The sequence below is a fragment of the Bubalus bubalis genome, chromosome 3 (genome assembly GCF_019923935.1).
Source record: "Bubalus bubalis isolate 160015118507 breed Murrah chromosome 3, NDDB_SH_1, whole genome shotgun sequence".
Taxonomy (NCBI): domain Eukaryota; kingdom Metazoa; phylum Chordata; class Mammalia; order Artiodactyla; family Bovidae; genus Bubalus; species Bubalus bubalis.
In genome coordinates, this window is record NC_059159.1 from 72198805 (window position 1) to 72225782 (window position 26978).

Consider the following 26978-nt stretch of genomic DNA (forward strand, 5'->3'; position numbering starts at 1 on the left):
AGACCCCAGTGACGGACAGGACAGGATGGGTGTCAGGCTGGAGGGCATAGGTGGCTCCCTGAGACTGAGTGATGTCACTGGTGATCTCAGATGGGAAGATTGGGAACATTCTCAGACAGTAAACAAAACCTCCCTTTAACTCAGATAAATATCTTCTCACTCCTTCAGAAAATGAGGTACTAAAATGCACTGAATGATGTACTAAAATCTCTGTATGTGCAGAGATTTTGTACTTAGAATCCTATGATTTAAACTAAATAGTTTCTGTGTATACATTTACTGCAGTACCCAGAGAAAGGAGTCGTCAGATCAGGACACGATAAGGTAACCAGTGGGCTTCCCTGGTGGCTCAGTGGTAAAGGACCTGCCTGCCAATCAGGAGACCTGGGTTCAGTCCCTGGGTCGAGAAGATGCCCTGGAGAAGGAAATGGCAACCCATTGCAGTAATCTTGCCTAGGAAATCCCATGGACAGAGGAGTCTGGCGGGCTACAGTCCATGAGGTTGCAAGAGTCGGACACGGCTTTGCAACTAAACAACAGCAACAACAAGGAAACTAGTAGCCTGGTATCCTTTACATAGAAATGGATAAACAAATCAAGTGTCCCTTACTTGGGCCCAGTTGGCTGCTACTGCTATGTAAGCTGGACATCTGATCTTATACAAACCTGCCTTGTTAAAAGTGTTAATTCAATGAAAAACAAAAACAGAAACCATGCCTAACAGGGTGCCAAAGGCCACGAGTCTAGTCTGCAGCTTGGTCTTGGCAGCCTCTCTCATACCACCCAGCTTAACGTTCTGTTGATTTGGTTTTCTAAGCGTTGTATTTCCAGGATCGTGGATGTGTGTGCTTAGCACAAGGGCTAATTCTCCTCCGTTCCCTCTTCAGTTGTCTGGCAGCCGCCAGGATCTTATTCCACCCTCCAGTCTGGGTAGCAACAAGGTAGGTGCTCAGAACTATTTTCTGTCAGTCTTAGACCTGTTTCCCATCCAACTTTTCCTCCTCTCACGTATCACACGCTCGTCGTGCATGCCAAAATTTCTTCCACTTTTCAATGCTATGTGAAATTTATTGGAAAGTGTTGAGAGTTCATTTCTTTTTATCTGCCAGTTAAAATAATGTTACTGAAACCTTATTGTTACTCTGCTTTTTAAGGGTTAAACAATTTAGTTGCTTAAGTTCCTATTCCTGTTGAAAACATATTCTTCCGGTTTGTGTCAGAAAAGGAACTTCATTTCAGATTTTTAGTAGTTAAAATATGGATGAAGTAATTGAAAATTTGTGATGAATAAGACTATGTTTAAAAGTTAATATTATATGTTAGAACAAAGAAAAATAAGGGAACAGAAATTTTATTAGCTGGGATGTATTTATGTACTTGTTAATATAGCTTTCCCCAATTTAACAGAGTTTTAAGCATAGATAATTCATTATCATTTACTTAAAAGGATCACACTGAAAACAGTCATAGGTGGATGGTTGGATACAACTGAGATTGCGCTAGTTCATCAGTTCATTGACCCCCTTCCGTGAGTCTAAAAGTGTGCTAGGCTTTAGCACTCCTTGATACACGTCCACTGATAGGTGTGATCGGCATAGCACAGTTATAATCACCTAAACAAAGCAGAGTGTTTGGAAAACTCTCATTATTGATATAATAAATAATTTTAAGGAAAATATAAGAAAAACCATGACTTTTTTTTTAATCCATCTTACCCAAATCCTCTATCATAAATTCATGGAAAAAAGTGGCCAAAAGATTTTCAGCTTTTCTCTCTTGCTGGTTTCTTTATGTTTAAATGGAAAAAAAAAATACAAAACAGTAATATCTACTTGAAAGAAAATTATTGTCTCATCTATGTTCAAATAGAATAAAGGAATATAGATACTATAATAGAAGTATGCCTAGATAGAGTAGGAACCCAGAGGAGGAAGTGTTCACTTTTATAGGTATTATTCAAGGACCAAGAAAGGCTGCAAAGAGGGGAACTGCCCCCCGCCCCCGCTGCCATAAGCTTAATGCTGAAGGATGATAAGATCCACCCAAGCCGAAGGGATTGAAGCAAGAGTGTGAACAGAAGCATGGAGGGAGAAGGAAGCCCAAGTCAAGCAGAGCATGCAGTGCAGGGCAGAGCCCAGAGAGAGGGCCCTTGTTGCAAAAGTTCCTGTGTGATGTACTGGGGAGTTGTTGGGGAGCTGGGCCACTGTTAAGCAGTCCACCTCGACCCCACTCATGTTCCTGGCTGTGGTCCATAAAATTACATTAGAATAATGTATATAGTAGAAATGTGTACTGTTATCAACACACAAGTGAGGGTGGACGGAGCAGGTGGGGGGAAAGGTCTCAGCAGTGGGAGGAGAGGGGAAGGGAGTCAGGACCCGCTCAGGAGAATGGAGCCTCTAGAGCTCTGGGGACGAGAGTGTCGAGGTGGAGCTAGGGGGAGACTGGCTGACACAGGTTCTGGGGACATAGTAGAGAGAAGAATGTGAGGAGGCAGGTTTGAGGAAGAAAATGATTTAGTTCAACTTTGGCCTGAAGGTGTGTCAGCCAGTTCAGGGGTCTGGAAGCCCTAGCTGAACACAGATTGGGGAGCTCAGGGCCTGGCTGGAACAGCCAGGGATTCACCCGAGTCTCCTGAATTGGCCGTAAGAGGTTCAGACAGGGAGGCGAGGTTGTGTGGGGAGATGGTGACGCTTAAGGGCTTGTGCAGGGGGAGCAGCCGGCCAGAGTGACAGACGGGAGTCCTCAGAGACGAGAGGTAGTAGGAAGAGCAGCTGGGAACCTGGAGGAACTCCTTCTGGATGCTTCAGAGACTATACTGACTGAAGAGACTATTTTGGGTGTGAGAGTGAAGTTTATTGGAGGCCTTTTCCCAGGGCAGTCTCTGTGGAGGGTTGGGGAGAAGTTAGGACATGGGTTTTTGGTTGTTTTGGGTTTTGGTTTTTGTGGCCACAGTATACAGAATCTTAGTGCCCCAACCAATGATAGAACCTATGCAGGAGACACTAGTTCGACCCTGGGTCGGGAAGAACCCCTGGAGGGCAGGTCATGGCAACCCACTCCAGTATTCTTGCCTGGAGAATCCCACAGACAGAAGAGGCTGGCAGGCTGCAGTCCATGGGGTTGCAAAGAGTCGGACGTGACTGAAACAGCTGAGCACACTTGCACCCCTGCAATGAAAGCATGAGGTCCTAACCACTGGACCACCAGGGAGTTTCTAGCAGGATGTATTAAATGAGTAAATAATGTCGCATGTTTTTTGTTACTCTACCAAGACCTTCCCCTTTTCAGTCATCTTGATGTCCTGGGGCCCCTGGGTTAGGGATAGGAAACAGTGAAGATGAGGGAAGTCTGATTTCCACCCTCTCAGGTTGTACTGGTATCCTGGCGCCGCCCCAGCAGCAGAGGGCTGGCTCTGCCTGCTCTGTGTCAGCGTGTTTCCCGTTCTCATCAGACACCTCCAACAGTGAAGGACCCTTCTCTCCCACTGCAGCAGTTTGGAGTCTTCTGTCTCACCCCTCTGCATGGACAGTGTCCTTGGGCTCTGATGGACAGCGGCAGTCTTGTCAGGGAGAGCAGAAGGGCCAGCGTCCCATTCCTAACTGTGCCCCCAGGTCAGCCGTGGAGCCATCTCCTCATCTTCCTGTAGACTGTTGGCCCCCCGGTCCTGAACAGTGTCCGGGTACAGCCGGGCTTCCCTCCACCTCACCACTGTCACCCTGGATCCCTTGACTTCCTGCTGTGTCCATATCCGTAGGTTATATGAGTGTCCATGTATCTAAATCAGAGACCCTTGCTGTCACTAGGGGAGAGGTAGAGGGAAACTGCCCTAAGACAGGAGTAGTGGATGGACCTGTTGAATGAGTAAGGAGACTCAGGTGACAGAGGACCACACCTAATGTTAGGAAACAGAGCCATGAAACACTCGGCAGAGGATTTGACTCCAGGCTCACTTCAGCAGGGAGCACAGAGCGGCTGCCCCATTTGCGGATGAGGGGCTCTCACTGGTTTTATCATCTAAAGCAGAGCATCTTAAAAGATTTTGAGAGAGAATAAATATTTTTAAAATTGTGTTTTATTCCTAGAGAGTAAAGAAATCTTTCCCTCTACCAGTAGCAGCAAGGAACAGAAGAGTCCTCCCTTTGGCCTTTTAAACTAAACAGTGGTAAACTGCATCCAGAATGGCATTGCCTTGAATTCAGAATTGTTACAAAGCTGCCCGTAATAGAATTCCTAGGATGGGGTAGTGTTTAAACTAGTTGATGTAAGAATCATTTAGATCCTATTAAAACCCCTTTATACAGCAGCAGTGCTTATAGAGGTAAGAAATGACATGTACATGAGGGCCATCGCCATGCTGTTTATAATGGCAGAAGATTGGAAACAAGTCACATGTCTGTTGGTTTGACCTGGGTAAATATGTTTTATCTGTGTCCATGTGTGCATACACACACACACACAAACACAAATGGATACTATGCGCTATAAAAATTATTAGGAACCCCTCCAGGTACTAATATGGAAGGAACACCAGGATACACTTAGTGATTAAAAATGAAGCGCAGCACAGCATGCTGCTGTCTGTGCGGGAGCGGGGAGCACAAGAGAAGAGTGTGTGTGGGTTGCTAGGTGTACACACGCATGCAGGAACCCTGTAAGGATGTATCATAAACAGATGCCGCTACTTCCTGTCTAGGGAGAGGGCGGCAGTGTGTGGGGACCCAAAGCAGGAGGCTTCTCATGGTGTGCCTTTTTATATTACTTGGTTTTCGGATCATGGGAACAAATTACCTACTGAAAGAATTAAAAGGAAAAAATGTTATTCTCTACCCTTTATGGTAGGTAGATTTTATTCTCCTATAAGTAGTGGTTTGAGAAACTCTCCAGTTGCTTTATCTATAATAATTTTCACACAAAATCCTCAAGGAGCGATTATTGAAGAAATTATTTTGGAAAACCTCAGAGACTCATGCATTTTTCTTTTCTTTTGGGGACTTCCTGCATTCTTCAGTTTTCAGAGATCCAGGGAGAGGTAATTAACCCATTAGGTTTTTCTTAATGAGTGGGATACATGTATTATCCTCCTATTGAAAGCGTGCTTGCTTTTACCTTGAGAATGTGAATGCATTTTTAAATGTAGTTTTTATAAGACAACCGCATTTGACACTGTACTAGTTTTTTTTGGGCTCTTACCCTTTTGTAAAAATAACTTTGGAAGTCAGGATATACAGTTCTTCATTCCCTGGGACTATGAAAATATCTGTCAGAAGATGCTAGGAATGAAGGCATCTGATGGAGTGTAGGAGGCTCTGGGATGTGAGGGGGTAGAGTTAATTTATTAATGAAGCCGATGGTACAGTAAATGTTTGAGAATTTGTAATACGTCCTTTTCTCAAGCATGGGATGCAGGGGGAGAGGAGCAAAGGAAGAGCGGAAGTGCCTTGGGCCTTCCTTCAACACCACAGAACGTAGCCCAGTGGTTCCATCTTGGCCTCTTTGCATGGAGGTACTTAATACACAATGAAATTGAGTTGGAAATACAATTTTAACCTGGAATCACTGCTTAAAATGCTTGAAACTGTATTTTAAAATAATTGGAAATTATAATCCTGTTAGTTGCATCTACCTTGCACACTCATGGGGACTTCTTTCTGGGTTCTCTGTTCCATTATCTATATGTCTGTCCCTCTTTCCTTGATTATGGAATCAAAGCTATGGACCAGAGAACCTGGTGTGCTCTGTTGCCTGCCACGTAAATAACACAACAGTAAAATTAGTTCACATTACATAAAGAAGCGGGGAGAGGCCACAGAGGAGGTTCAGGTCTGCCTTCCCTCCTCATTTGCGTTAACATCATGGCAGAGATTAGTTGGGAGCAAAGTAACACTGAAAGCTGTGGCTGGGAGGCAAGAGCAGAGCTCACTAGGATCAGGGCTTCTGGGAGGTGAGAGCAAGTGGCAAGGTACTAAAACCTGCTCGCACCTTGGCCTCTAACACTTGGACTTCGGCCAGCCACATTTTGCTTGCCCTCATTCACTGATGTTCCATACCTATGAAAATTGGAATTGTTTACTGAGCTCCACCAAGATGGAATGGGTGAGCTAATTAATCTTAGAAAGATACATTGAATTTTTATTAGCTACCCTTAACTCTTAATTTCATCTTATGGCTTAAATCACTCTTCATAAGCTTTGCGATTAAAAATATAAAATATTCCTAATTGCAGTGATGCTTTTATTTACTGTTACTGGCTCTTTCATCATTATTGTTAGGCAGGTTTTTTTGTTTTTTTTTTTTTTAATAGATATAACGAAAACCTAGCAATCTTGTTGTGACCAGTCTACCAGATTAGACTCATAGTTTAGTTGCAGAATTAGTTCCAACAGATCGTTTTTCCATTTAAACAATAGCTGTGTGGTGAGACTGTTTGTGATTTAAGAAACTCTGTCAAGAAGAAATAACTGATAGTACTTACTAAAGCCATTTTAAATGAATCGTATATTTTAAAATAAGTTAGTGAGATGTTTGTCATCTTCCAAATGCAGTTTGAAATGCAACTAAAAGTAGCCAGGGACGTCCCTGGTGGTCCAGTAAGGTTAGGACTCCATGTTCCCAGAGCAGAGGTCCTGGGTTTGACCCTGTTCAGGAAAGTAGATCCTGCATGCCACAATTAAGACCCGATGCAGCCAAATAAATATTAAAAAAAAAAATTAGCCAAAAATCGGAATGACTATTCAGTTAACAAAGCTGAGTTGTATGTTTTGGCTCCATCGCTTTCCTGAAAACTGCAATCATTCAGCCCGGCACTGGTTATGGTTGGTGCCAAAGGCGAGTCACTTCTTGAGTTGCGTTAGTAGCCACCTGTGGACCTGGAGTGCCACTGGCATTTCATTTACCTCTTTGTCACTTTCCTGATCCAAGCCAGACCTCTGTAGAGAACACCCAAAGCATTTGTGTCTTTCTGGAGAACAGGAGCAGGAGAACTGGAGGTCCCTGCAGGGACCATCCATGTCCTCAGGTCAGCTGACAGCCTTCTGCATTTTTTCCTGTTGGGTTTTGCCTTTAAGCATAATTGTTATCTTGAATAGGGTTTTATATATTTGAATTCAGCCTGTTAGCACAAATAATTCCTACTAATTATGAAGCTAGTTTAGGGACCCAAAACGAAGCCAGAATTTCCACTCTCACATTCTCCCTTCGTGGCTGATCCTGAAGGCTGATAGAGGTAAAAAATGTCAGAAACATCTCAGAATCATCTTTCCAAGAGTTCTGTAATGGAGCATAGGTTACGGTGGTAGAAGTGGAAAGAAAAAAAAACACCATACTGAGAACTGAGCCCATATGATGGCAGAAAGTTCCAGTGTCTGGCCAAGGTCTTTTTATTCATTATCTTGAGTTCATCTCTCTCTGAAGTACCTTTAACTGGGGTGCTTCCTTTTTTCTTCCCCAACATTTCAGTAGTGGGAGAATCACCCTGGAGTGGCCAAGGATATAAAATTTATTGTTATTCTTGTTGTTTAGCTGCTCAGTTGTGTCCAACTCTTTGTGACCCCATGGACTGTAGCCCACCAGGCTCCTCTGTCCATGGGATTTCCCAGGGAAGAACACTGGAATGGGTTTCCATTTCTGTCTCCAGGGGATATTCCCAACCCAGGAATTGAACTTGGGTCTTCTGCATTGGCTGGTGGATTCTTTACCACTGAGCCACCTGGGAAGCCCTGTAAATTTTATTAGAAAGACACTAATTGCCTTGTCCCTGGGGGGCAGTGTGTGTTGCTAGGCCCTGAACCACAGATTCTGCTTCTGGAAAGAGAATGGATATATGCTGCCGGAGAAGAATCTAGTGAGTGAGGTCAGTGGAGTCTCCCTAGAGATCCATGGGGTCAGAAAGAGGAGAGGGCAGTGGTTTATCATCCAAATTTGCTGTTCCCTCGGAAGCAGAGCCTGTTCTGTCCCAGAGCGATTTGAGATACTCTGTGTTCCTGTCTCTGGTTGGCAAGACTGTGAGATTTCTCAAGGTTAAGATGACGGTTAAGGGAGATGGATGAATGAAATGTCTCCGTTTTTCATTCTCCAATAGAGTTAGCAATATGGCTGAGGCGCTGTGTAAGTACGGTGAGCATCCTTTCAAAGGTTCTCACTTGAGATATTTGAATATACGAGACAGTAAGAGTTATTGCCTCTGTTCAGATTCGAGAGTAACACTGTGTGTGGGAGTGCCAGCTGGGAAAAATTACCCGGGAAGCTAGCAGAGCCCCGAGTGTGCCTTGGGGAAGACGTGACACCTCTGTTATTTGTCATTGGACGCACACCGCACAGCCGAGGGGCTGGCTTCAAATTAGCTGCTTGGTTTTCCTAACAGCCAGAGTGCTACTGAGTCAGCTGCCGAACAAGGAAGACAAGTCTAAAGTATGGAAACAAATTTATCCTCAAATTGAGTAAGTTGTCTTCAGAACAGCCAGGCATGACCTTAATCCCGTGAACACGGCATGAAGCTTTACATCCCCTGAGAAGTTCCAAAGTATTGACCTCACTGTTCTGACACCCAATTATGACGTCCCAGGGCACACAGAGCTGCAGTTTCCCAGACAGATAATTGAATTCAAAGGCAGAAGGCATTAATGAAACCAAGTATGTAAATCAGCGTGTGGTTCATAGTAACACAAACGCTCCTGCAGTGACGCGCTCAGAGTCCATCGTCCTCGTCAGTTCTTCACGTGCCTTTTGGTCCCTTGCTTCCTAATGCTGAGCATCCTACCACATTTTAAAATAGAGAGTGCTGGGCTTCCCCGGTGGCTCAGTGGTAAAGACTTCACCTGCCAGTACAGGAGACATGGGTTCGATGTCTGGTCTGGGAAGATCCCACGTGCCACGTGACAGCCGAGCCTGTGCTCTAGAGCCCGGGAACTGAAACTGCTGAGCCCACGTGCTGCAGCTGCTACAGCCTGTGCCCTCTGGAGCCAGTGCTCCACAAGAGGGGCCCCGGCAGCGGAAAGCCCGAGCACCGAAACCAGAGAAGAGCGCAGGCAGCAACGGAGACTCTGCATAGTCCAAAATACGCGAACATGGGAAAAAAGTTTCAAGTGCTGAGAGAGTTCCCTCAGAAAGTGGCTTTCTTTAAGTAAACAGGATCCGAATCACTTAGGGCTTATTGATTTTATGATCGGTACTTAGGTTGCCGCTAAAAGCAAATAGGTTTCCAATACATGTTGGCAACCTAAGAGGGCTTTCTACCTCCATCCATCTTCAGGAGCAGCAAAGAGCTTACTTTGCAGGCAATTTACTAATATAGACGCAAGTTGATCGTCAGGGTCACTCATCTGGGGAGTAGTAGCTTAATCTAACAGAAAACACCGTTGTTTTTTTTAACTGGGGTGGAAAAGAAGAGTGACTGTCAAAGGATCTAAAGAGGATGTACAGCTTTGAAAAGACTGGCATCTCCTCTCCATTACTGGTTTCTGTGCTGGTAGCCTGGGCGGAGGTTTATTGCTTTACTGGGTGGGACTGATGTTCAAAGTGCTTTGGTGCGATGACCATTTTTATGGCTCACCACAAGTTCTAGAAAAGTAAATTACTCCATCACCTGACGGGCATTGTTCTTGTATTCTGCAACAGAATCTTTCATGAGAGTTTGAAAGACAAGTTAAAGTCAATCCTAAAGGAAATCAGTCCTGAATATTCATTGCAAGGACTGATGCTGAAGCTCCAATACTTTGGCCACATCATGCAAAAAGCTGACTCATTAGAAAAGACCCTGATGCTGGGAAAGATTGAAGGCGGAAGAAGAAGGGGACGACAGAGGACGAGATGGTTGGATGGCGTCGCTGACTCGATGGACATGAGTTTGAGCAAGCTCTGAGAGTTGGTGAAAGACAGGGAAGCCTGGCTGCCTGGAGTCCAGGTCGCTAAGAGTCAGACATTGCTGAGCGACTGAGTGACAACAAGACAAGTTGAAAGAACAATCAGATTCGTTAATTCAGAGACCTGTGTTATTGGGAACTTGATGACTCCTTGGTTTGGGCTTAACTAGAACTCATTTTTAGCATCTGTTAAAAATGAGAGGCTTGGTAATATCCTGTTCTGGAGTGTTTCTTTCATGAGTGGTATGTTAGCGGAGGAGAAGAAACCTGAACAGTATTAGAGTGGTTCCTGGGTTTCAGTCTAGAATCTGAAGTTAAAGAAGGTATCTTGAGACTTCCGCAGTGGTCCAGTAGTTAAGGCTCTGCACTTGCACTTCAGGGGGCGTGGGTTCGATCCCTGGTGGGGGAACTAAAATCCCACATGCCATGTGATGTGGCCAATAAATTAAAAAAAATTTTTTTAATAATTTTAATTTAAAATTAAATTTTAAAAAATTTAAATAAAAACATTCCTTTGGGGGGAAAAAGTGTATCTTGAGGCACAAAAGCAGAAAGGGCCTAAGGAGCAGGCAGAAGGAGCATTTCAAAAAATATCTTATTATATCCATGTTTTGTGAGACGCAGTATGATACAGGAGAAAGAGTGTTCAGTTCAGTTCAGTCACTCAGTCATGTCCAACTCTTTGTGACCCCATGAATCGCAGCACGCCAGGCCTCCCTGTCCATCACCAACTCCCGGAGTTCCCTCAGACTCACGTCCATAGAGTCAGTGATGCCATCCAACCATCTCATCCCCTGTCGTCCCCTTCTCCTCCTGCCCCCAATCCCTCCCAGCATCAGAGTCTTTTCCAATGAGTCAACTCTTCGCATGAGGTGGCCAAAGTACTGGAGTTTCAGCTTTAGCATCATTCCTTCCAAAGAAATCCCAGGGCTGATCTCCTTCAGAAAGAGTATTAGGAGACTATAAATTATAACTGAAGGGGATATCCAAGTGGGAAGTATTATTAGCGAGATCAATTCTGTAAAGAAGAGGAATAGTGTTATGCTGTTAACAGTATTATGCTCAGGTAATCAGATTTTTCATGTCTTCAGCAAGAATAAAGCTTTAGCAATGTGTAACATTTTTCTCTTCAATATCTTTAAATTTTTAAAAAATTGATTGATAAGTCAGAATGACCGATTTTGTCCTTAATAGGGCCGGTGGGAAAGTCAACAGGACGTATCACAAATTGGAGTTTCCAAAGGAATTGCTCCAGCTGCCCCAGCCCTCCGTTCTCCCCAGAGTAACCATTCTCCTGACCCAGGTCAGTAATGTTTTTGTTTTTCAATCACTCTCGTGAAATATGAGTATCTTTCAGAAATAGTTTAAAATTTTAAAAAATCATTTAAATCAGGATTTTCTACCAAGTCCTACTAGTTAATGCCTATTTGAGTTTCCCCCTTTTTTTCCTGTACCTTTATTGACTTACTTATCTTTGGCTGTCCGGGGTCTTCGTTGCTGCGCAGGCTTTTCTCTAGTTGCAGCGCATGAGAGCGCCTCTCTAGTTGCTGTGCTCAGGCTTCTCTTGCTGTGGAGCGTAGGCTCTAGACTGCACCAGCTTCAGCGGTCGTGGCTCCTGGGCTCTAGGGCACAGGCTCAGTAGCTGTGGTGCACGAGCTTTGTTACACCGAGGCATGTGGGGTCTTCCTGGCTCAGAGACCAAACCCACGTCTCTCCTGCATTGTCAGATGGGTTCTTTACACTGAGCCACCAGGGAAGCTCCTCCCTTTCTTATCATAGTATGTTGAGTCACATTGTTTTGAATGTTGACTTTATCTTGCTTTCCTGTGAGAAATGATGTGTTGATCATGGTGTGTTGTCCTTCGTATTTGTTTGATTCTGTTTGCTAACATTTTGTTTAGAGTTTCATGTATGTGTCCTACGGTGAATATATATACCTTTTTCATAACTATGTCTTTGTTTAGGGTTTTGGTATCATGATTATATTGATTTCATAAAGTGATAAGAAAGATTGAGGGCAGGAGAAGGAGGCAACGGAGGATGAGATGGTTGGATGGCATCACCGACTCAATGGACATGAGTTTGAGCAAATTCCAGGAGATAGTGAAGGACAGGGCCGGCATGCTGAAGTCCACGCGGTCACGAGGAGGTGGACACGACTTAGCAACTGAACACAAAATGATGAGAAAAATTTCGTCATCTTTTATGATGAAGTTCCTGAGCTTATGTGAACTTGGTCTTACTACTTCTTGAACGTTTGATAAGATTCACAGTGACACTCTCTGAGTCTGAAATTTTCACTGTGGGAAGATTTGAGATCATGACTTCAGTTTCTTTAAAGTTTAACTTTTTCTATTTCTTTGTAAGTAAGTTTTCAAAGATTGTGTTTTTTAGAGAAGTTTCTGTTTCATTAGATTACTTAATTTTCATAAATGTTACAGTTTCCTTTATTGATCTTTTAATGTTTATAGAATCTGTTAGGCTCCTTCTTTTTATTCTGAATAGGTAATTTTTATTTTCTGTTTTTCTTTAATACACTTGAGACTGGTTTATCAGTTTTCTTAATCTTCCCACAGAGCTAAGTTTGATTCTATTTTCTGTTTTGTTGATGTCTGTTATTTCTTCATTTCACAAATTTGGGCATGATGTGCTTTTATTATCATTATATTCCAGATATTCTAATTTCTCTGTGATTTATTCTTTCACCCATGAATTACTGGGTACCATGTTAATTCAGTTTTTTTTTATATCTCAAAGGTGTATTATTATTATTGATTTCCTTTTAAGTTCCATAATGTGCAGAGAACAGACTCTTTAAAATTTCAATCTTTTAAAATTTTTTGAGACTATATTCTGTCTTGGTGAACATTCTGTGTGTACTTGGAAAGGTCTCTTCTATTTTGGGCCACAGTGTCCTGTGTATGTCAGTTAGGTGTTGATGTCCTTGTTCAAATCTGCTGTAGTTTTACTTACTTTTCCCCCCATATTTGTTCTACCAATCATTGAGAAAAGGCATTGAATATCTATATATGCTTGTGAAATTGTCTATTTTTTCCTATAATTATATCAGTTTCTGGATGATTAATTTAGAATCTCTGTTATTGGGTATACACACATTGAGATTGTTTTGTTTTTTTTTTTGCTGATAAAGTGCTGTTTCTCCTTATGAAATGTCCCTTTGTCTTTCTGGTAATACTCTGACTTTGAAGTCTGTCTTGCTTGATGTTAGTAACACCACACCAGTTTTCTTTTGCAGATTGCTTGCATGGTGTATCTTTTCCTCAGTCTTTAAAATTTTAGCCTATGTCTATCTGTAAGAGTGATTATCTTATAGACAGCATATTTAGGTATAGAGTTTCTTTTTTAATCTTGTCTGACAATTTCTGTTTTTTAATTGGAATGTTTAGTTCTTTTACATAAAATATAATGTCTGCCATGTTGTTATTGGTTTCTATTTGGTCTTTTTATTTATTTCCACTATAATCTTTTTTGTTTTGTGTTAATTGAAAAATATTTTGTAGTATTTTATTTTATCTTTGGCTTTTTTAATACCTGTATTTATTTATTAGGGCTTCCCCGGTGGCTTAGTGGTAAAAAATCTGTCTGCCAATGCAGGAGACATGGGTTCAGTCCCTGGGTCGGGAAGATCCCCTGGAGGAGGAAAGGGCAACCCACTCCAGTATTTTTGCCTGGGAAATCCCATGGACAGAGGAGCCTGGCAGCCTGCAGTCCATGGGATCACAAAGAGTCAGACATTCAAAGAGACTTAGTGACTGAAAACAACAAACGACATTTATTTATTAATGTCTTTGTTAAAGAATTCCAGTAGGTACCCTTAACTTTACCACAGTCTTCTTAGAGTTAATAATCTATCATTTCACACAGCATAATTACAAGAATCTTGCATCAGTATAGTTCCATTTTCCTGTTCCTCCAGTCCTCTTATTTTATATTATTGTTGTATCTTTTGCTTTTACAGGTGTTATGAACTCACCTTACAATGTTATAAATTTTTTTTTCTTTAAAACAGCTATTTGTCTTTTAAGGAAATTAAGAGACTATAGATAATCATTTATATTTTCCTTTCTATTTATTATTTTTGTCACTATCTACTCCTTCCTGAAGAATCATATATTCATCTGATACTGTTTGTCTTTAGCCTGATGAATATCTTGTATTATTTCTTATTGTACAGTTTTCCTTGTGAAGGAAAATCTCTCCTTTTGAGAATGTCTGTATTTCATTTTTTTTTTGACAGATATTTTCCCTGGATAGAGAATTCTTAGTTGATAGCTTGTCTTCTTTTAGCACTTCAGAGACACTGTATCATCTTTAGACCCCTTTTCTGATGAGAACTCAGCCATCATTTATGTCACTTCCCCCTACATGAAATATGTCTTTGTTTACATAGTTTGCTTTTCAATTTTTCTCTTTATTTTTCTTCTCAGCAGTTGGGTAATGATGTTCTTAGGTGTAGTATTTTTAGTGTTTGTCTTACTTGGATTTCACCAATGTCCTTGGGTCTCTACATTAGGGTTTCCCCAACAATTTGGGGAAATATTCAACTGTTAGTTCATTACATTTTTTTCCTCTGTTCTTTTCTCTCTTTCTACTCCGTTTGAAAATCTAATCGCACACGTTATATTGCTTAATATTGCCCTATGAGTCGCAGAAACTCTATTCTATTTTTCATCTTTTTATCTTATTCTTGTTTCTTCTGATTGGATAATTTCTACTGCCATTTATAGTCTTCTATTAAGCACAAGCAAGAACTTTAAAATTTCTGTTATATTTTTAGTTTTTAGAATTTCCATTTGCTTCTTTTTTAAATAGTTTTAACTTCTCTGCTGATATTTCTTTCCTTTTTATATATTAAGGCTATATTACTCTTTCAATCCTTGTACCTATGTATAAAAAGCGCTTTTAAAATCCTTGTCTGCTGAATCTAGCACCAGGACCAATTTCACAGTCTGTTTCTGGCTGCATTTTTCTTGACTATGAGTCATACCTAATGAGTTTTGACAAATTTGTTTACTAATGTAACTTATACCACAGTCAAGCTGTAGACGATTGTATGACTCGGGTTACTCGCCACAATCGGTCAGTGTTCCGATCTCAGTGTTTCGCCTGTTCTTTGGTTTCATTAAATGGAATCATATTGTGTGTACTCTTTTGTGCTGGGCTTGTTTTGTTCAGCATATCTGTTGAAGTCATCCATACCTTTGCACGTATCAGCAGTTTATTCTTTTTTACGAGGGAGACTTCACTGTCACAGTGGAATTTATCACAGTTTTAACCAGCTCTCCTGTTTATCCACATTTGGTTTGTTCCCACTTTTTCGTTACTGTGACTAAAGCTTGTTTGTGTATCAGTGTTTTAGTAACATTTCTGTCCAGTAAATACCCAGGGTGAAATTATTTGGTCATAGACTACTACTTTGTTTTAAAATTCCATAAATAAAAAAAAAAATCTAATGAATGTTTATTTGGTTTATATATTTACTGCTTGGTTCTGCTCATGGCTGCTTCTTGCTCCTCCTCACTGCATTCTTCTGAGTTGAGTTTCGTTTTTAGTCATCATATATCCATCATCAGTGGTTTTAGCAATGATCTTTTTTTTTTAGTGACAAACTCTTTCTTTTGTATGTTTAAAGTTTTTATTTTGCTCTCACTCTGAAGAATCCTTCTACTGTGGAAAATATCAGGTATATAAAGTAGAAAGAGTGATATGAGGTGCCCTCAAGTGCCCCGTGCTGACTTCAGGATGATCAGACTATCACCGGGCTTCCTTATCTGTGCTCCCACTACATCTCCACAGCTGCTCAGGATGACTTTGAAGCAAATCTCAGACACTGTCTCATCTGTAAATGTTTGTACCTATATTTCTAAAGGAATACCTATAGCAACATTTCAAGAAGAAAAATTAAAAATAATCACAAAATATTATTAAACATCTAGCCAGTGTTTAGAGTTCCCCATGTGGATCCAAGAGTATTTCTTAGTTATTTTGAATGAAAATTCAAGTAAAGTTCACACACTATGGTTAGTTGATACGTCTTGGGGTTTCCCTGGTGGCTCAGATGGTAAAGAATCTGCCTGCAGTGCAGGAGACCTAGTTTCGATCCCCAGGTTAAGAAGATCCCCTGGAGAAGGGAATGGCTACCGACTCCAGTATTCTTGCCTGGAAAAGTCCATGGACAGAGAAGCCTGACGGGCTACAGCGCATGACGTTGCAAAGAGTTGGACATGACTGAGCGACTACCATACACACACACATCCGTTTAGTCAGCATGTGCCTCTTCATCTTTTTTCCCTGTTGCATTTGTATTTGGTGAAGAGACCAGGTTCTGTGCCGTAGACTCTGTACATTTTTATTTTTGCCGTCTTCACCAAGTTATTTAAGCATGATTGTCTGCCCAGTGTATTTCCTGTAAATTGATGGTTAGATCTGCAGCCGTGGTCAGATTCAGGCTAGTTTGAGGCAGGGGCAGAAGGTAGGATAAATGAATGAGCAGTTTTATGTACTTCCCTTAGGAGACACATCATGTCTGATTGTCTGTCCTTTTGTGATCAGCCTTTGGTTAATCAGTGACTAGATATGTATTTGATTAGGGATCATCCTCACTCTGGGCTTCTCTGGTGGCTCAGTGGTATAAAGAATCCACCTGCCAGTATAGGAGATGTGGGTTCAATCCCTGGGCCGGGGAGATCCCCTGGAGGAGGAAATGGCAGCCCACTCCAGTATTCTAGTCCATGGAGTCTCAGAGTCGGACAAGACCGAGTGAGCACACAATACACGTAATACTATTATGGTTTTTTAGTATTAATTTTTCCAGTATACCTTTAAAAATTTTTATTGTTTGTTTTGCTTACAAACAACACTTGGCCAGTTTACAGTAAGGAGAGCATCTCTGTGATCGCTTTTGCCGTATCTCTTTTCCTTTTGATATTTTCGGCAGGACTCAGTAGCCTCGCAGCCTCCTACTTGAACCCGGTGAAGTCTTTGGTGCCGCAGATGCCGAAGCTGCTAAAGTCGCTCTTCCCCGTCCGTGACGAGAAAAGGGGCAAACAGCTGTCTCCCCTCGTGCATCAGGTAAAAGCATCAGAGAGCGCAGGTGCTCCCTTCGGCTTGCTGGCCCAGCCCTGCTCCATGCGCTGAAGCTGGAGGGGAGAGGGGAGTGGGGGTGTCAGAGCTGGGCTTTCAGACCTGGTGAAAGCTCTGATAATTTCTCTTCCACTGTCGTCAAAGAGAACAGAGCTGTTTAAACGTATTGACACTCTCAATCCTTTTTGCTTTTAAAAAATGCCAAGTACGCTCCTAATGTGATTTATGGTAATATCACTTAGAGCAACAATAGTGAAATTTATGAAGTGCACTTAGTGTTGTTTGTATATTGCCAAACAGAAAATGTAATTCTATTTTTAATTCTTGATTTCATTTCTAATTTCAAACAATTTTACATCATCCCCGTCCTTGCCGCTCAACATTTTTCCTCTACTGTGGTCTATCTGTTCTTTTAGTTAAATATGAAAAGGGATCACTTGTCTCAGGCCTGTTTTTCTTGAAACTCTCTACCCAGCCTTAGAAGAAGTTTCAGAGAAGATGTGAAAGGGTTTTCCAGATCATCAGGAAACTGCTTGTATGTGATGGTGCATGGGAAGCCTGTTGGAAATGCAGTTTCTAGCCTCCTCTCGGTGTGAATTCAGCAGAAAATGATAAATGAGGATTTATTTATACTCATTCAAAAACACATATAATGCAAGTTCAGTTGTTGAAATAGGTCTTTTGACATCAGCCTCTCCACATTCACTGAAACATTCAAGTTGCAGAAGTGCAGGCGAGTCCTTGCCTGAGACCTTAACTCTTTAAAAGAATTTTCTAAGTTTATGAGTGTATATTCAAGGTAATAGTTTTGTAAGGCCGCTGTGCAGGTATTTTTTTCAAGCTAGCAGTATATGAGCATATTATATCAGCGTAGATTCATACTGGATGAAAAAAATTAAACTTTGAGATTTTGGAAATGTTTAAATTTAACTGGGCACATAAAGGGTGCTTGACCATTATCAGGATGAATCTGAGATGGTGAGAGCTAAAAGAAACAGCCAACCTGCTACTTGGTGGGGGTTAGGGTAGGTGAAAAGGATTTTTCCAGGGTTTGTTCCTGCGCACCTTATTCTGTTCTAAACTGCTGTGTTGTTGTTTCACAAAGTATGATTCATGGACTGTTTGTGCCAGAATTTCCATGGTAGCTTTTTAAAAAGGTAACTTAAAAATATGGCCTGATCTTAGAACCCATTCCTCACCTTGGGCCACCTGATAATCTGCATTTATAAGTACACAATGGAGAAGGAAATGGCGACCCACTCCAGTATTCTTGGCTGGAAAATCCCATGGACAGAGGAGCCTGGCAGGCTACAGTCTGTGGGGTAACACAGAGACGGAGACAGCTTAGCAACTAAACAACAACATAAGTCAGTTCAGTTCAGTCGCTCAGTCGTGTCCGACTCTTTGTGACCCCGTGAACCTCAACGTGCCAGCCCAACTCCCGGAGTCCACACAAACCCATGTCCATTGAGATGGTGATGCCATCCAACCATCTCATCCTCTGTCCACAAGGTGATTTTCAGGGCTTCCCAGGTGGCACTAGCGGTAAAGAATCCATCTGCTAATGCTGAAGATGGGGGTTCGATCCCTGTTTTGGGAAGATGCCCTGGTGTAGGAAATGGCAACCCTCTCCAATACTCTTGCCTGGAAAATCCCATGGACAGAGGAGCCTGGCGGGCTACAGCCCAGTCCATAGGGTCACAAAGAGTCAGACGCGACTGAGCACACACACACGAGGTAAGGTGATTTTCATTCACATTTAAGTTTGATAGCCACTGTTTTTCAATTGCTGTTTGGTGAAGACAAAGTTACGTAAGCTAAAGGAAATTGGAGTCGCATTAGAAGTCAGTGACTCAGATGACCAGAGTTACAATTTTTCTTTTAAAGTTGGTTCGAGGTTTTGATGTAAGTCAGAGCACCTGTTACCATAAGAAGTAACCTTCCTCTCTTGCCAGTGAGTGATTGGTTCTTCCGGATCTGACAGGGAGAGCAGTGGTTTAGAAAGCAGTCTAGTGGTTGGTGGAAACTGCAGTGCACAGTGTCCAGGTTAAGAGAGGTAACCTTGAAATACTTTGAAGATACCTTAAGTAATATTCATTCAGTTTATTTTATTTGAGCATATATGTGCAAAGGCCTTCCCAGGTGGTGTTAGTGGTAAAGAACCCCCCTGCCAGTGCAGGAGATGTAAGAGACCCGGGTTCAAGCCCTGGGTCAGGAAGATCCCCTAGAGGAGGGCTTGGCAACCCAGTCCGTTACTCTTGCCGGGAGAATCCCATGGACAGAGGAGCCTGGTGGGGTATAGTCCACAGGGTCGCAGAGAGTCAGACACGGCCGAAGCAACTTAGCACGCACACGCAAAGGTGTTGGAGAAAGTGGCCCCCATTACTTCATATTTCATAAATAAATGAAAACGTAAACACAAAAGTAGCCTTAATGAAGGTGCCCAGTGGTGGATCTGAACTGTTCCCAGTTGGTTTATGAAACCACAGTCCTTGAAGGACCATTGCTCAAGGTCACGAGAGCCGCATCTCTCTCGCCGCACTTCTCAGTCCTCCTCTGACTTGACAGTCATGCAGGAAGCATTTTCATCTCTGGACTTCAGCACTGAGCCCTTCACCTGGCTTCCCTTGTTGACTGCTCCGTCTTTCTCAGTTTCTGCCTGTTCTGGGACCCTTTGTTCCGTCAAGCTGCTAACATTCAGGGGTTCCAGAGCACCCTCCTGGAACCTCATCCCCATCCAACTCTGTGGCTTATACTGTTTATGCAATGATGATGCTCACATTTCTGTCTCCAGCCCAGGCTTCGCCCCTGAGCTCTGGCCTCGTGGAGCTAACTGCCCGTTCAGCTTTTCCACTTACAAATCAATTAGACATTCACATTTTACAAGTTCATATCATTGCTGTCGGTTTCAGCTCACAAGTCTGTTTACTTCCAGCATACAGAATACTCTGAAATATTAATATATGCCCATCTCAGCGTATAGCACAGATGTCCACCGCATTGCTTCACCTCACAAATAGACCATCAGTAAAATTTTATAGGTACCACTTTCAGTGTGATGACTGCATTTCTCATCACTCATCCAAGCCATCGTCTCTGGCCCTGATGGTGCAGCAGGCTACCAGCTGATCAACTGATGCTTTTTGCCTCACTGAGTCTGTTATTCACAGAGAAGCCAGAAGCCAGAGTGAGCTCCCAAGGCCTTATATTAGTTCATGGCTTGGAACCTTCCATTGCTTCTCACTGAATAAAATCTAAATTCCTTACTGTGGTTTACAGAGTCCTGTGTGATCCAGCCCCTGACCTTTCATCTTTATTCCCTTTTTTTCTTCTTTGTGCACCATGCTAGGCCATACTGATTGGCCTTTTTGTTGTTTGTTGATCTCATGAACACATGAAGCTCCTTTTGGTCTCAAGAGTTTTCTTACTTGCATTTCCTTCTACTCGGAATGCTCTTCCCCAAAGTCTTTGTGTGGTTAGTAAGTCTCTAGTAGACTGGTCTGCTACTGTAAGGGTCAAGAAAGGCCACGTAAACAAATATGCTTGAATTTAGAATGTGTTGGACCAACCAAACTAAAACAGCAGCCTCTACCGTACATAATACAGTGTATTCCCTTATTTAATTTTTTGTTAGGACTTACATTTATATGTTTACTAGTTATCTCCTCTACAACGTAATCCTTGAAGGCAGGTGCAGATTTGATGGAAAGTGTATGTTGGTTGACCATTGATGTATGTTCAGATGTTAGTATTAGATAGTTGGAATATACCCAGTGTAAAGGACTGTGGTTAATGATCAGAGGTGAGAGAATTGCATCCAAGTGGGGATTTGAGATATCAAGGCTTATTCAGGAAGTTTCTTTCTTAGACTGATGCAAGTTCCACTGAAGAACTGTTCTTAAAGTTGTTTAACTATTCTTAGTTGATCAGAGATGCTTCTGTTCTTCTCATTTTTGCTATCTTTACTAAAGCTTTTAGAAAAGTAAATTATAATTTTCACTATCAGTATGGAGACAGGTCAATCTAGAGAAATACAGAGACAATATCAATATAGAGGTTTCTCTTACTAGGGCCACTTTAAATATGCTTTAAGTCATTACCACCTAAATGATGTTTCATCCTTGGAAATGGGGCACTTTTGCAACAATGGAATCTCAAAATAACACCCAGTACATTGCTGTACCGACGAGACTTTTTTTTTTTAGTGTTCCCCAGTTTTTCACAGTAATCATCTCTATAATGGCATCCTATTCACTTGGAAATCAGACTTGATCCCCCAAAGTTGAAGTTCTTACTTTTTTCTCTTTCTGTGGACCCTCTGAGTCCTTCAGGAAAATAGTTGGCTTATTGCCACCCAGTCTTTGCCTCTGCTTTTTTCTGCTGTTGCCCAGAAGTTAAGGATTCTTTACTCTCCTAGGCTTTCTCCAGTCCTAACAGCTAAAGATGTCAGCTCTGTCTCTCATAATAAATGCCACATCATTCTTCAGTGGTCTCGCCAGGGTCTTGCTAAAATGGGGAGCCTAGAAGTGATATTGTAATCCCTTTGCTTGAAAACAGTGCACCTATCATCATCCTCTTCTGACTAATGTACTTCTACCAAAGCAGCCCATGAGAGCACTTTTGGGTTTTTTTTTTTAAGAAAAGTTTCAGTTCATTGTGCTTCTGGTCAGTTAATGTTCCCCCTTTTCATTTGCTTGTTTATTTGCTTACTCTCTGGCCAGTGCACTTCTCTTTCTATTATCACGTTGACTTCCCTAGTGGCTCAGACGGCAAAGCGTCTGCCTGCAATGTGGGAGACGTGGGTTCGATCCCTGGGTCGGGAAGATCCCCTGGAGAAGGAAATGGCGACCCACTGCAGTACCCTTGCCTGGAAAATCCCATGGACGGAGGAGCCTGGTGGACTACAGTCCATAGTGTTGCAAAGAGTCGGACACAACCAAGCAACCTCACTTCACATGTTGTTTAGTCGCTAAGTCATGTCCGACTCTTCTGTGACCCCAATTGACTGTAGCCCACCAGGCTGCTCTGTCCATGGGATTTCCCAGGCAAGAATACTGCAGTGGGTTGCCATTTTATTATCCAGGGGATCTTCCCAATCCAGGGGTTGAACCCAAGTCTCCTGCTTGGCAGGCGGGTTCCTTACCACTGAGCCACCAGAGAAGCCCCTTCATTGAAGCATAAAAATACTTAAATAAGAATCTTCAGGTTCAGTCCTAAAATTTGTCAGCTTGATTTTGTTTCAGCATTCCTAGGTTAGCAAGATATTCTTTGAATAATTATTTTAAAGATACATTTGTTCTTATTAGCATCTGCAAACTTTTGAAGGGCATACTCTGCATTTGAGTCACAAACAAAATATGGAACATTAAGTGTGAGAGAGAGCTCTGTCCTACGTGACTGGAGCTTACTCCCCAAGCCACAGAGTGGCCAATGGACGTGTTTCAGCTCTGCCTGTTCAGTAACTGCCACCTCCTACCCCCGTTTTCCCCTCTCTCTACCAAGGAGATTATAGGAGGTTTTGTTAGATGCATTATGGAAACAGAGGGACACCATGCCTTCCTCTGTATCACTAATCTAGTGAGACTAAGATAAAATTTATGCTGATGCACATTCGCCACCACCCTGCCCGCTGCCTGGCTTTGCTCTACCCCAGTGTGAGGTGTCTAGTGTATCATAAAGAAATACACATATACCTCTAAGTTTGCTCTCTATTTTGATTCTCGTTTTTATTTGCTTCTAGTGACTTGTTAGTGCATTAATTTCAATGGCCTATATAATCATTAAATAATTAATACCACACTAAAAAACTTAACACACATTTTAGAATAACATGTAAGATAGAACCCAGAAAAATAGAAATCGGTGCATATGCCTAAAAGAAAGCTGGATCAATTCTCCCAATACAGGAAGGGATAAATATTGATATGAACATTGCATACAACTTAGAGACAATAAGTAGATAGTAACACTGCTTAAGATTTGTAATGTGAGATGGTACAAAAAACTAAACAGAGGGGGAGCTTCCCTGGTGGCTTCAGTGGTAAAGGATCTGCCTCCCAACGAAGGAGACACGGGTTCAATTCTGGGTTGGGAAGATTCCACATACTGAGGAGCGACTGTGCTCTAGAGCCTGGCTGCTGCAACTATCAAAGCCTGAATGCCCTCATGCCCATGCTTCCCAACAAGAGAAGCAGTGAGGAGCCCGTGCATTGCAAGTAGAGAGCAACCCCGATCACTGCAACTGGAGAAAAGCCTGCATGCAGCAGTGAAGATCCAGCACAGCCAGAAACAATAAAGAAATAAAATTTAAAAACTAAACAGAAATCCCCTAAAAATCCATTAAATCTACTACACAGTGGAACCGTAGAGACAGCACAGAGTAACCCAGCAGGCCACAGAGTAAGGTAAGCACACTCATTTCTTTTCGTTTTCAAAGCCATTTCTCTCTCTCTGTTTCCCACCTAACTGTGATGAAAGATCTTAAAGCTTCTTGCTTTTTCTGTTTCTGTCCCAAGTTAGTTTGGAGACTTAACCTCCTCCTCTGGAAGAGTCACAGTAGCAGAGACACAGCAACCTAAACACACGCCTGGATTCTCTCTGGCCTCATTCGAGGACACTTAGATCATTGCACGTAGCTCTGGGTGCCTTACTACTGGACGTCCATTGACCAACTGGAATTATTTCAGAGAATAACATCAGAAATGATTTATGAGGAAGGATTAAAGAGTTATTTATAGCTTGACCGAACAATGACTGAAAGAGCTGACTGTATAAGCATTCAAGGGATGGCAACACAGAAGGCAGGGAAGAATCGTATAAGGATGGTTCCAGGAAAACAGCAGAATGAAGGGCGCAGAACAATGGAAGTGATATTAACGAAGAGAAAGCAACAACCGTGCACCAGCACAGTGATTTATAGACAGCAGGGTCCTCTCCCAACACCGCCATGGTTTTCAGTCACTTCTGCTTTTTAAAAAATAAGATTTTGAAAATGTAAAAATATTCCCAGTAAGAACCGAGGAATGAAATAGGTCCTGTTTCTACCAGTCATATTTCCTCTTTTCTTTGTTAGATTAGGTGAGAAGAAGAAGTGATGAAGGAATGATTATTAACAAAAAAGTACTTTTAATCAGAGTGTCCTTGACATTTTCAAACAAGAATGTTCAGTTCCGTCCCTCATGCAAAGATACAAACACACAATCACTAATGAAAAGATTAGTGTTTATTAACTTGTTCTTTGGAATCAGCAGGTTCTCAGATCAAGATTCTATTATTTGGGGGGCATATTTCAGTATTTGAGAAGATGCATGGATCTTTTCTTGTAAGATCAAAGTTAACAATTCATCCTGAGGAATAAATACATTTATAAAGAAAGAAAATAACAATTTTAAGGAAGTCTTTAAAGACAGAGTTTCTCATATTTTCAAAATCATGGCTTGAACATATTTATAAAACTTATGTTTCTCATTTTTATGGAGTTTTTTTTTTTTTTGTAATCAATTTCTGTCTGAGTTCCAGAAATGCAAAAGATACAAGCACCGAAAGAGGTGGCAGCTGACAAAATTGCTGTCTTTGACCTTCTGATGCAAGTTTAGTAACGAATCTGGAAAATAATGAACTGCAATTAATGAAATCTACACTCATATTCAAGTGTGTTTCTCAGACAGCACATAAAATAATTGAAAGAACTTCCTGCTCTCTAATTAGTTAGATTGAATTAATTTGGCATAATAGCTTTTTTCATGTGTCTAGAAGTTGGTGTTCAGATGAAGCTATTTATGTACTTCTAACTTCTGAATTCCAAATGGCATCTTTGGTTCATTTGGGGGATTAAGGAGTTAATGAAAGAAAAAAGTGCAAGTATTAGTCGCTCGGTCGTGTCGACTCTTTGCTGCTCCATGGACTGTAGCCCTCCAGCCTCCTCTGCCCATGGGATTCTCTAGGCAAGAGTACTGGAGTGGGCTGCCATTCCCTTTTTCAGGGGATCTTCCTGACCCAGGGAGTGAACCCAGGTCTCCCGCATTGCAGACAGATTCTTTACCATCTAAGTTAATGCTCACATTTAATTTCCACCATCAGAAACACAGCCACATTTCTGGCCTATCCTTGCTCTACTGTTAGCTCCTCTCCAGTGTCCTGGGCTTTGCTTAGGCCTACCCTGCTGACCACAAGGGTTTCTGTCTCCAGTTTCAACACCACTTCCAGTGTGGTAGGTGGACAGAGCCTTGAGTAGAGAAAGCAGTGCCCTACACATCTCTGACCGAGCTGGAAAGGTGCTTAGGTAGTTCTTTCAGCTTTCATGTGAGTGATTATTCTGTGTGTAAAATGGGAAGAAACAAACACAGCTACTGGTTCTTCCCTTGTGCGCTAAGATGCTGTTTTAGACTCTTCAGTACTCGGGCTCCTCTGATGAAACAGGCTGTATAAATGCTTGCTGTGGTGTCTTAAGGGTTTATCGTCTTTTTTTTTTTTTTTCTTAAGTTCTATTTCAGTTGGTTGAGGTGTAGGAATTAGTCTCAAAGGAAGCTGCTATTAAAAAAAAAAAAACATTATTTATTTGACTGCTCCAGGCTTAAGTTGTGGCATGTGGGATCTAGTTCCCTGACCAGGTATTGAACCCAGGCTTCCTGCATTGGGAGCCTGGAGTCTTAACCACTGGACAACCAGGTAAGTACCAAGAGTTCATCATCGTAACTAACTAAAAATAAGAAAAAGGATCTAGACCTTGTTTTCTAGCCTTGAGTTTTCCTTAAGTATTCAGGTTGTTTTTAAAGGTTCTTTCCCCTGTAGTTTATATTTGGATATGTTATGCTATATTGCTTGTTCTTGTATTAATAAAGGGAACTTTGTACAGACCTTTTGGAATACAGACTTTTTTAAAAATTCAAGGAAAATGATTTCTGTTCAGTTGCTTTGTGGATGAATTCTTAGGCAATTCTTAACTGCTTTACAAAATGAGACTCTTATCTCTGTTTTGTTTTCCAAGATCATAACATTTTAACATCTGTCTTTGCCCGAGAAATGTATAGATATTGACATACTTAGACACTAAGTTGCCTTCAGAGGCAACTTAGAGTTGTCTTCAGAGTCAGGGTTAGTAGCTAATCTGTAGAATAATGAAAAGAAGATAGTTTCTGAGGCAGGATAGGAGTTGATTTGAGAAGGCCGCATCTTCCACTTATTTTTCAGAAATGGGCTTTGTATACTTCTGTATGAGTCTGTAGACCCAGGGTTGGCAGGCTTTTTTGGTCAAGAGCCAGATAGTTTTATTTTAGGCTCATTTTAGGCTTTGCTGGCAGAACTGGCTGCAGACAATGCTAAACAATGGGTCTGGTTTTGTTCCAATAAAACTTTATTTATAACCCTGAAATTTGAATTTCATATAATTTTTACATGTCACAAAGTATTCTTTTATTGATATTTTAATAATTTCAAAGTGTAATAACCATTCTTAGCTTGTAGGACATACCGAGCTGGGGACAGTCTAGATTTAGACTCCATTTTTAAGTTTTTAGATTAACAACCATTCTATTGACTCAGCTGGTAAAGAATCCTCCTACAATGCGGGAGACCTGGGTTCAGTCCCTGGATTGGGAAGATCCCCTGGAGAAGGGAAAGGTTACCAACTCCAGTATTCTGGCTTAGAGAATTCCATGACAGTCCATGGTGTCGCAAAGAGTTGGACACGACTGAGCAACTTCACTTCATTACCTTTCATAAAATATCCTTCCTTCTTCATGGATACTTGAGAAACTGAGTGGATAGAGTGACTTATTTCACCCTATTTTTAAAAGAGAGACACCTTTTTCCACATAAATACTTAAGTTTTACCAATTATCATGCAGAAGTTTAAAAAGTAAACTAGCTAAACCCTCATATGTAAGAAACTGTTTCTTTCCTGAGAACTTCCGAAATATTAGTGTTTAAAATTTTCCATATGTAGGATCTCAAGTATGTTGAGCTAACACATATATTGTTGTTCAGCCACTAAGTCTTGTCCAACTCTTTGTGGCC

The 26978-nt window shown here is 41.6% G+C and overlaps 1 protein-coding gene across 3 annotated transcripts in view; it reads left to right on the forward strand.

The window, feature by feature from the left end:
• KIF13B (kinesin family member 13B) overlaps positions 1 to 26978 on the forward strand; it is a 211600-nt gene that overhangs the window by 164357 nt on the left and 20265 nt on the right. For all 3 annotated transcript variants that reach the window (XM_044939710.2, XM_044939711.2, XM_006064308.4), the window contains 3 exons: positions 888 to 941; positions 11055 to 11163; positions 16819 to 16952. In XM_044939710.2, coding sequence (XP_044795645.2) covers positions 888 to 941; positions 11055 to 11163; positions 16819 to 16952 — 297 coding nt within the window. The remainder of the gene's footprint in view (positions 1 to 887; positions 942 to 11054; positions 11164 to 16818; positions 16953 to 26978) is intronic.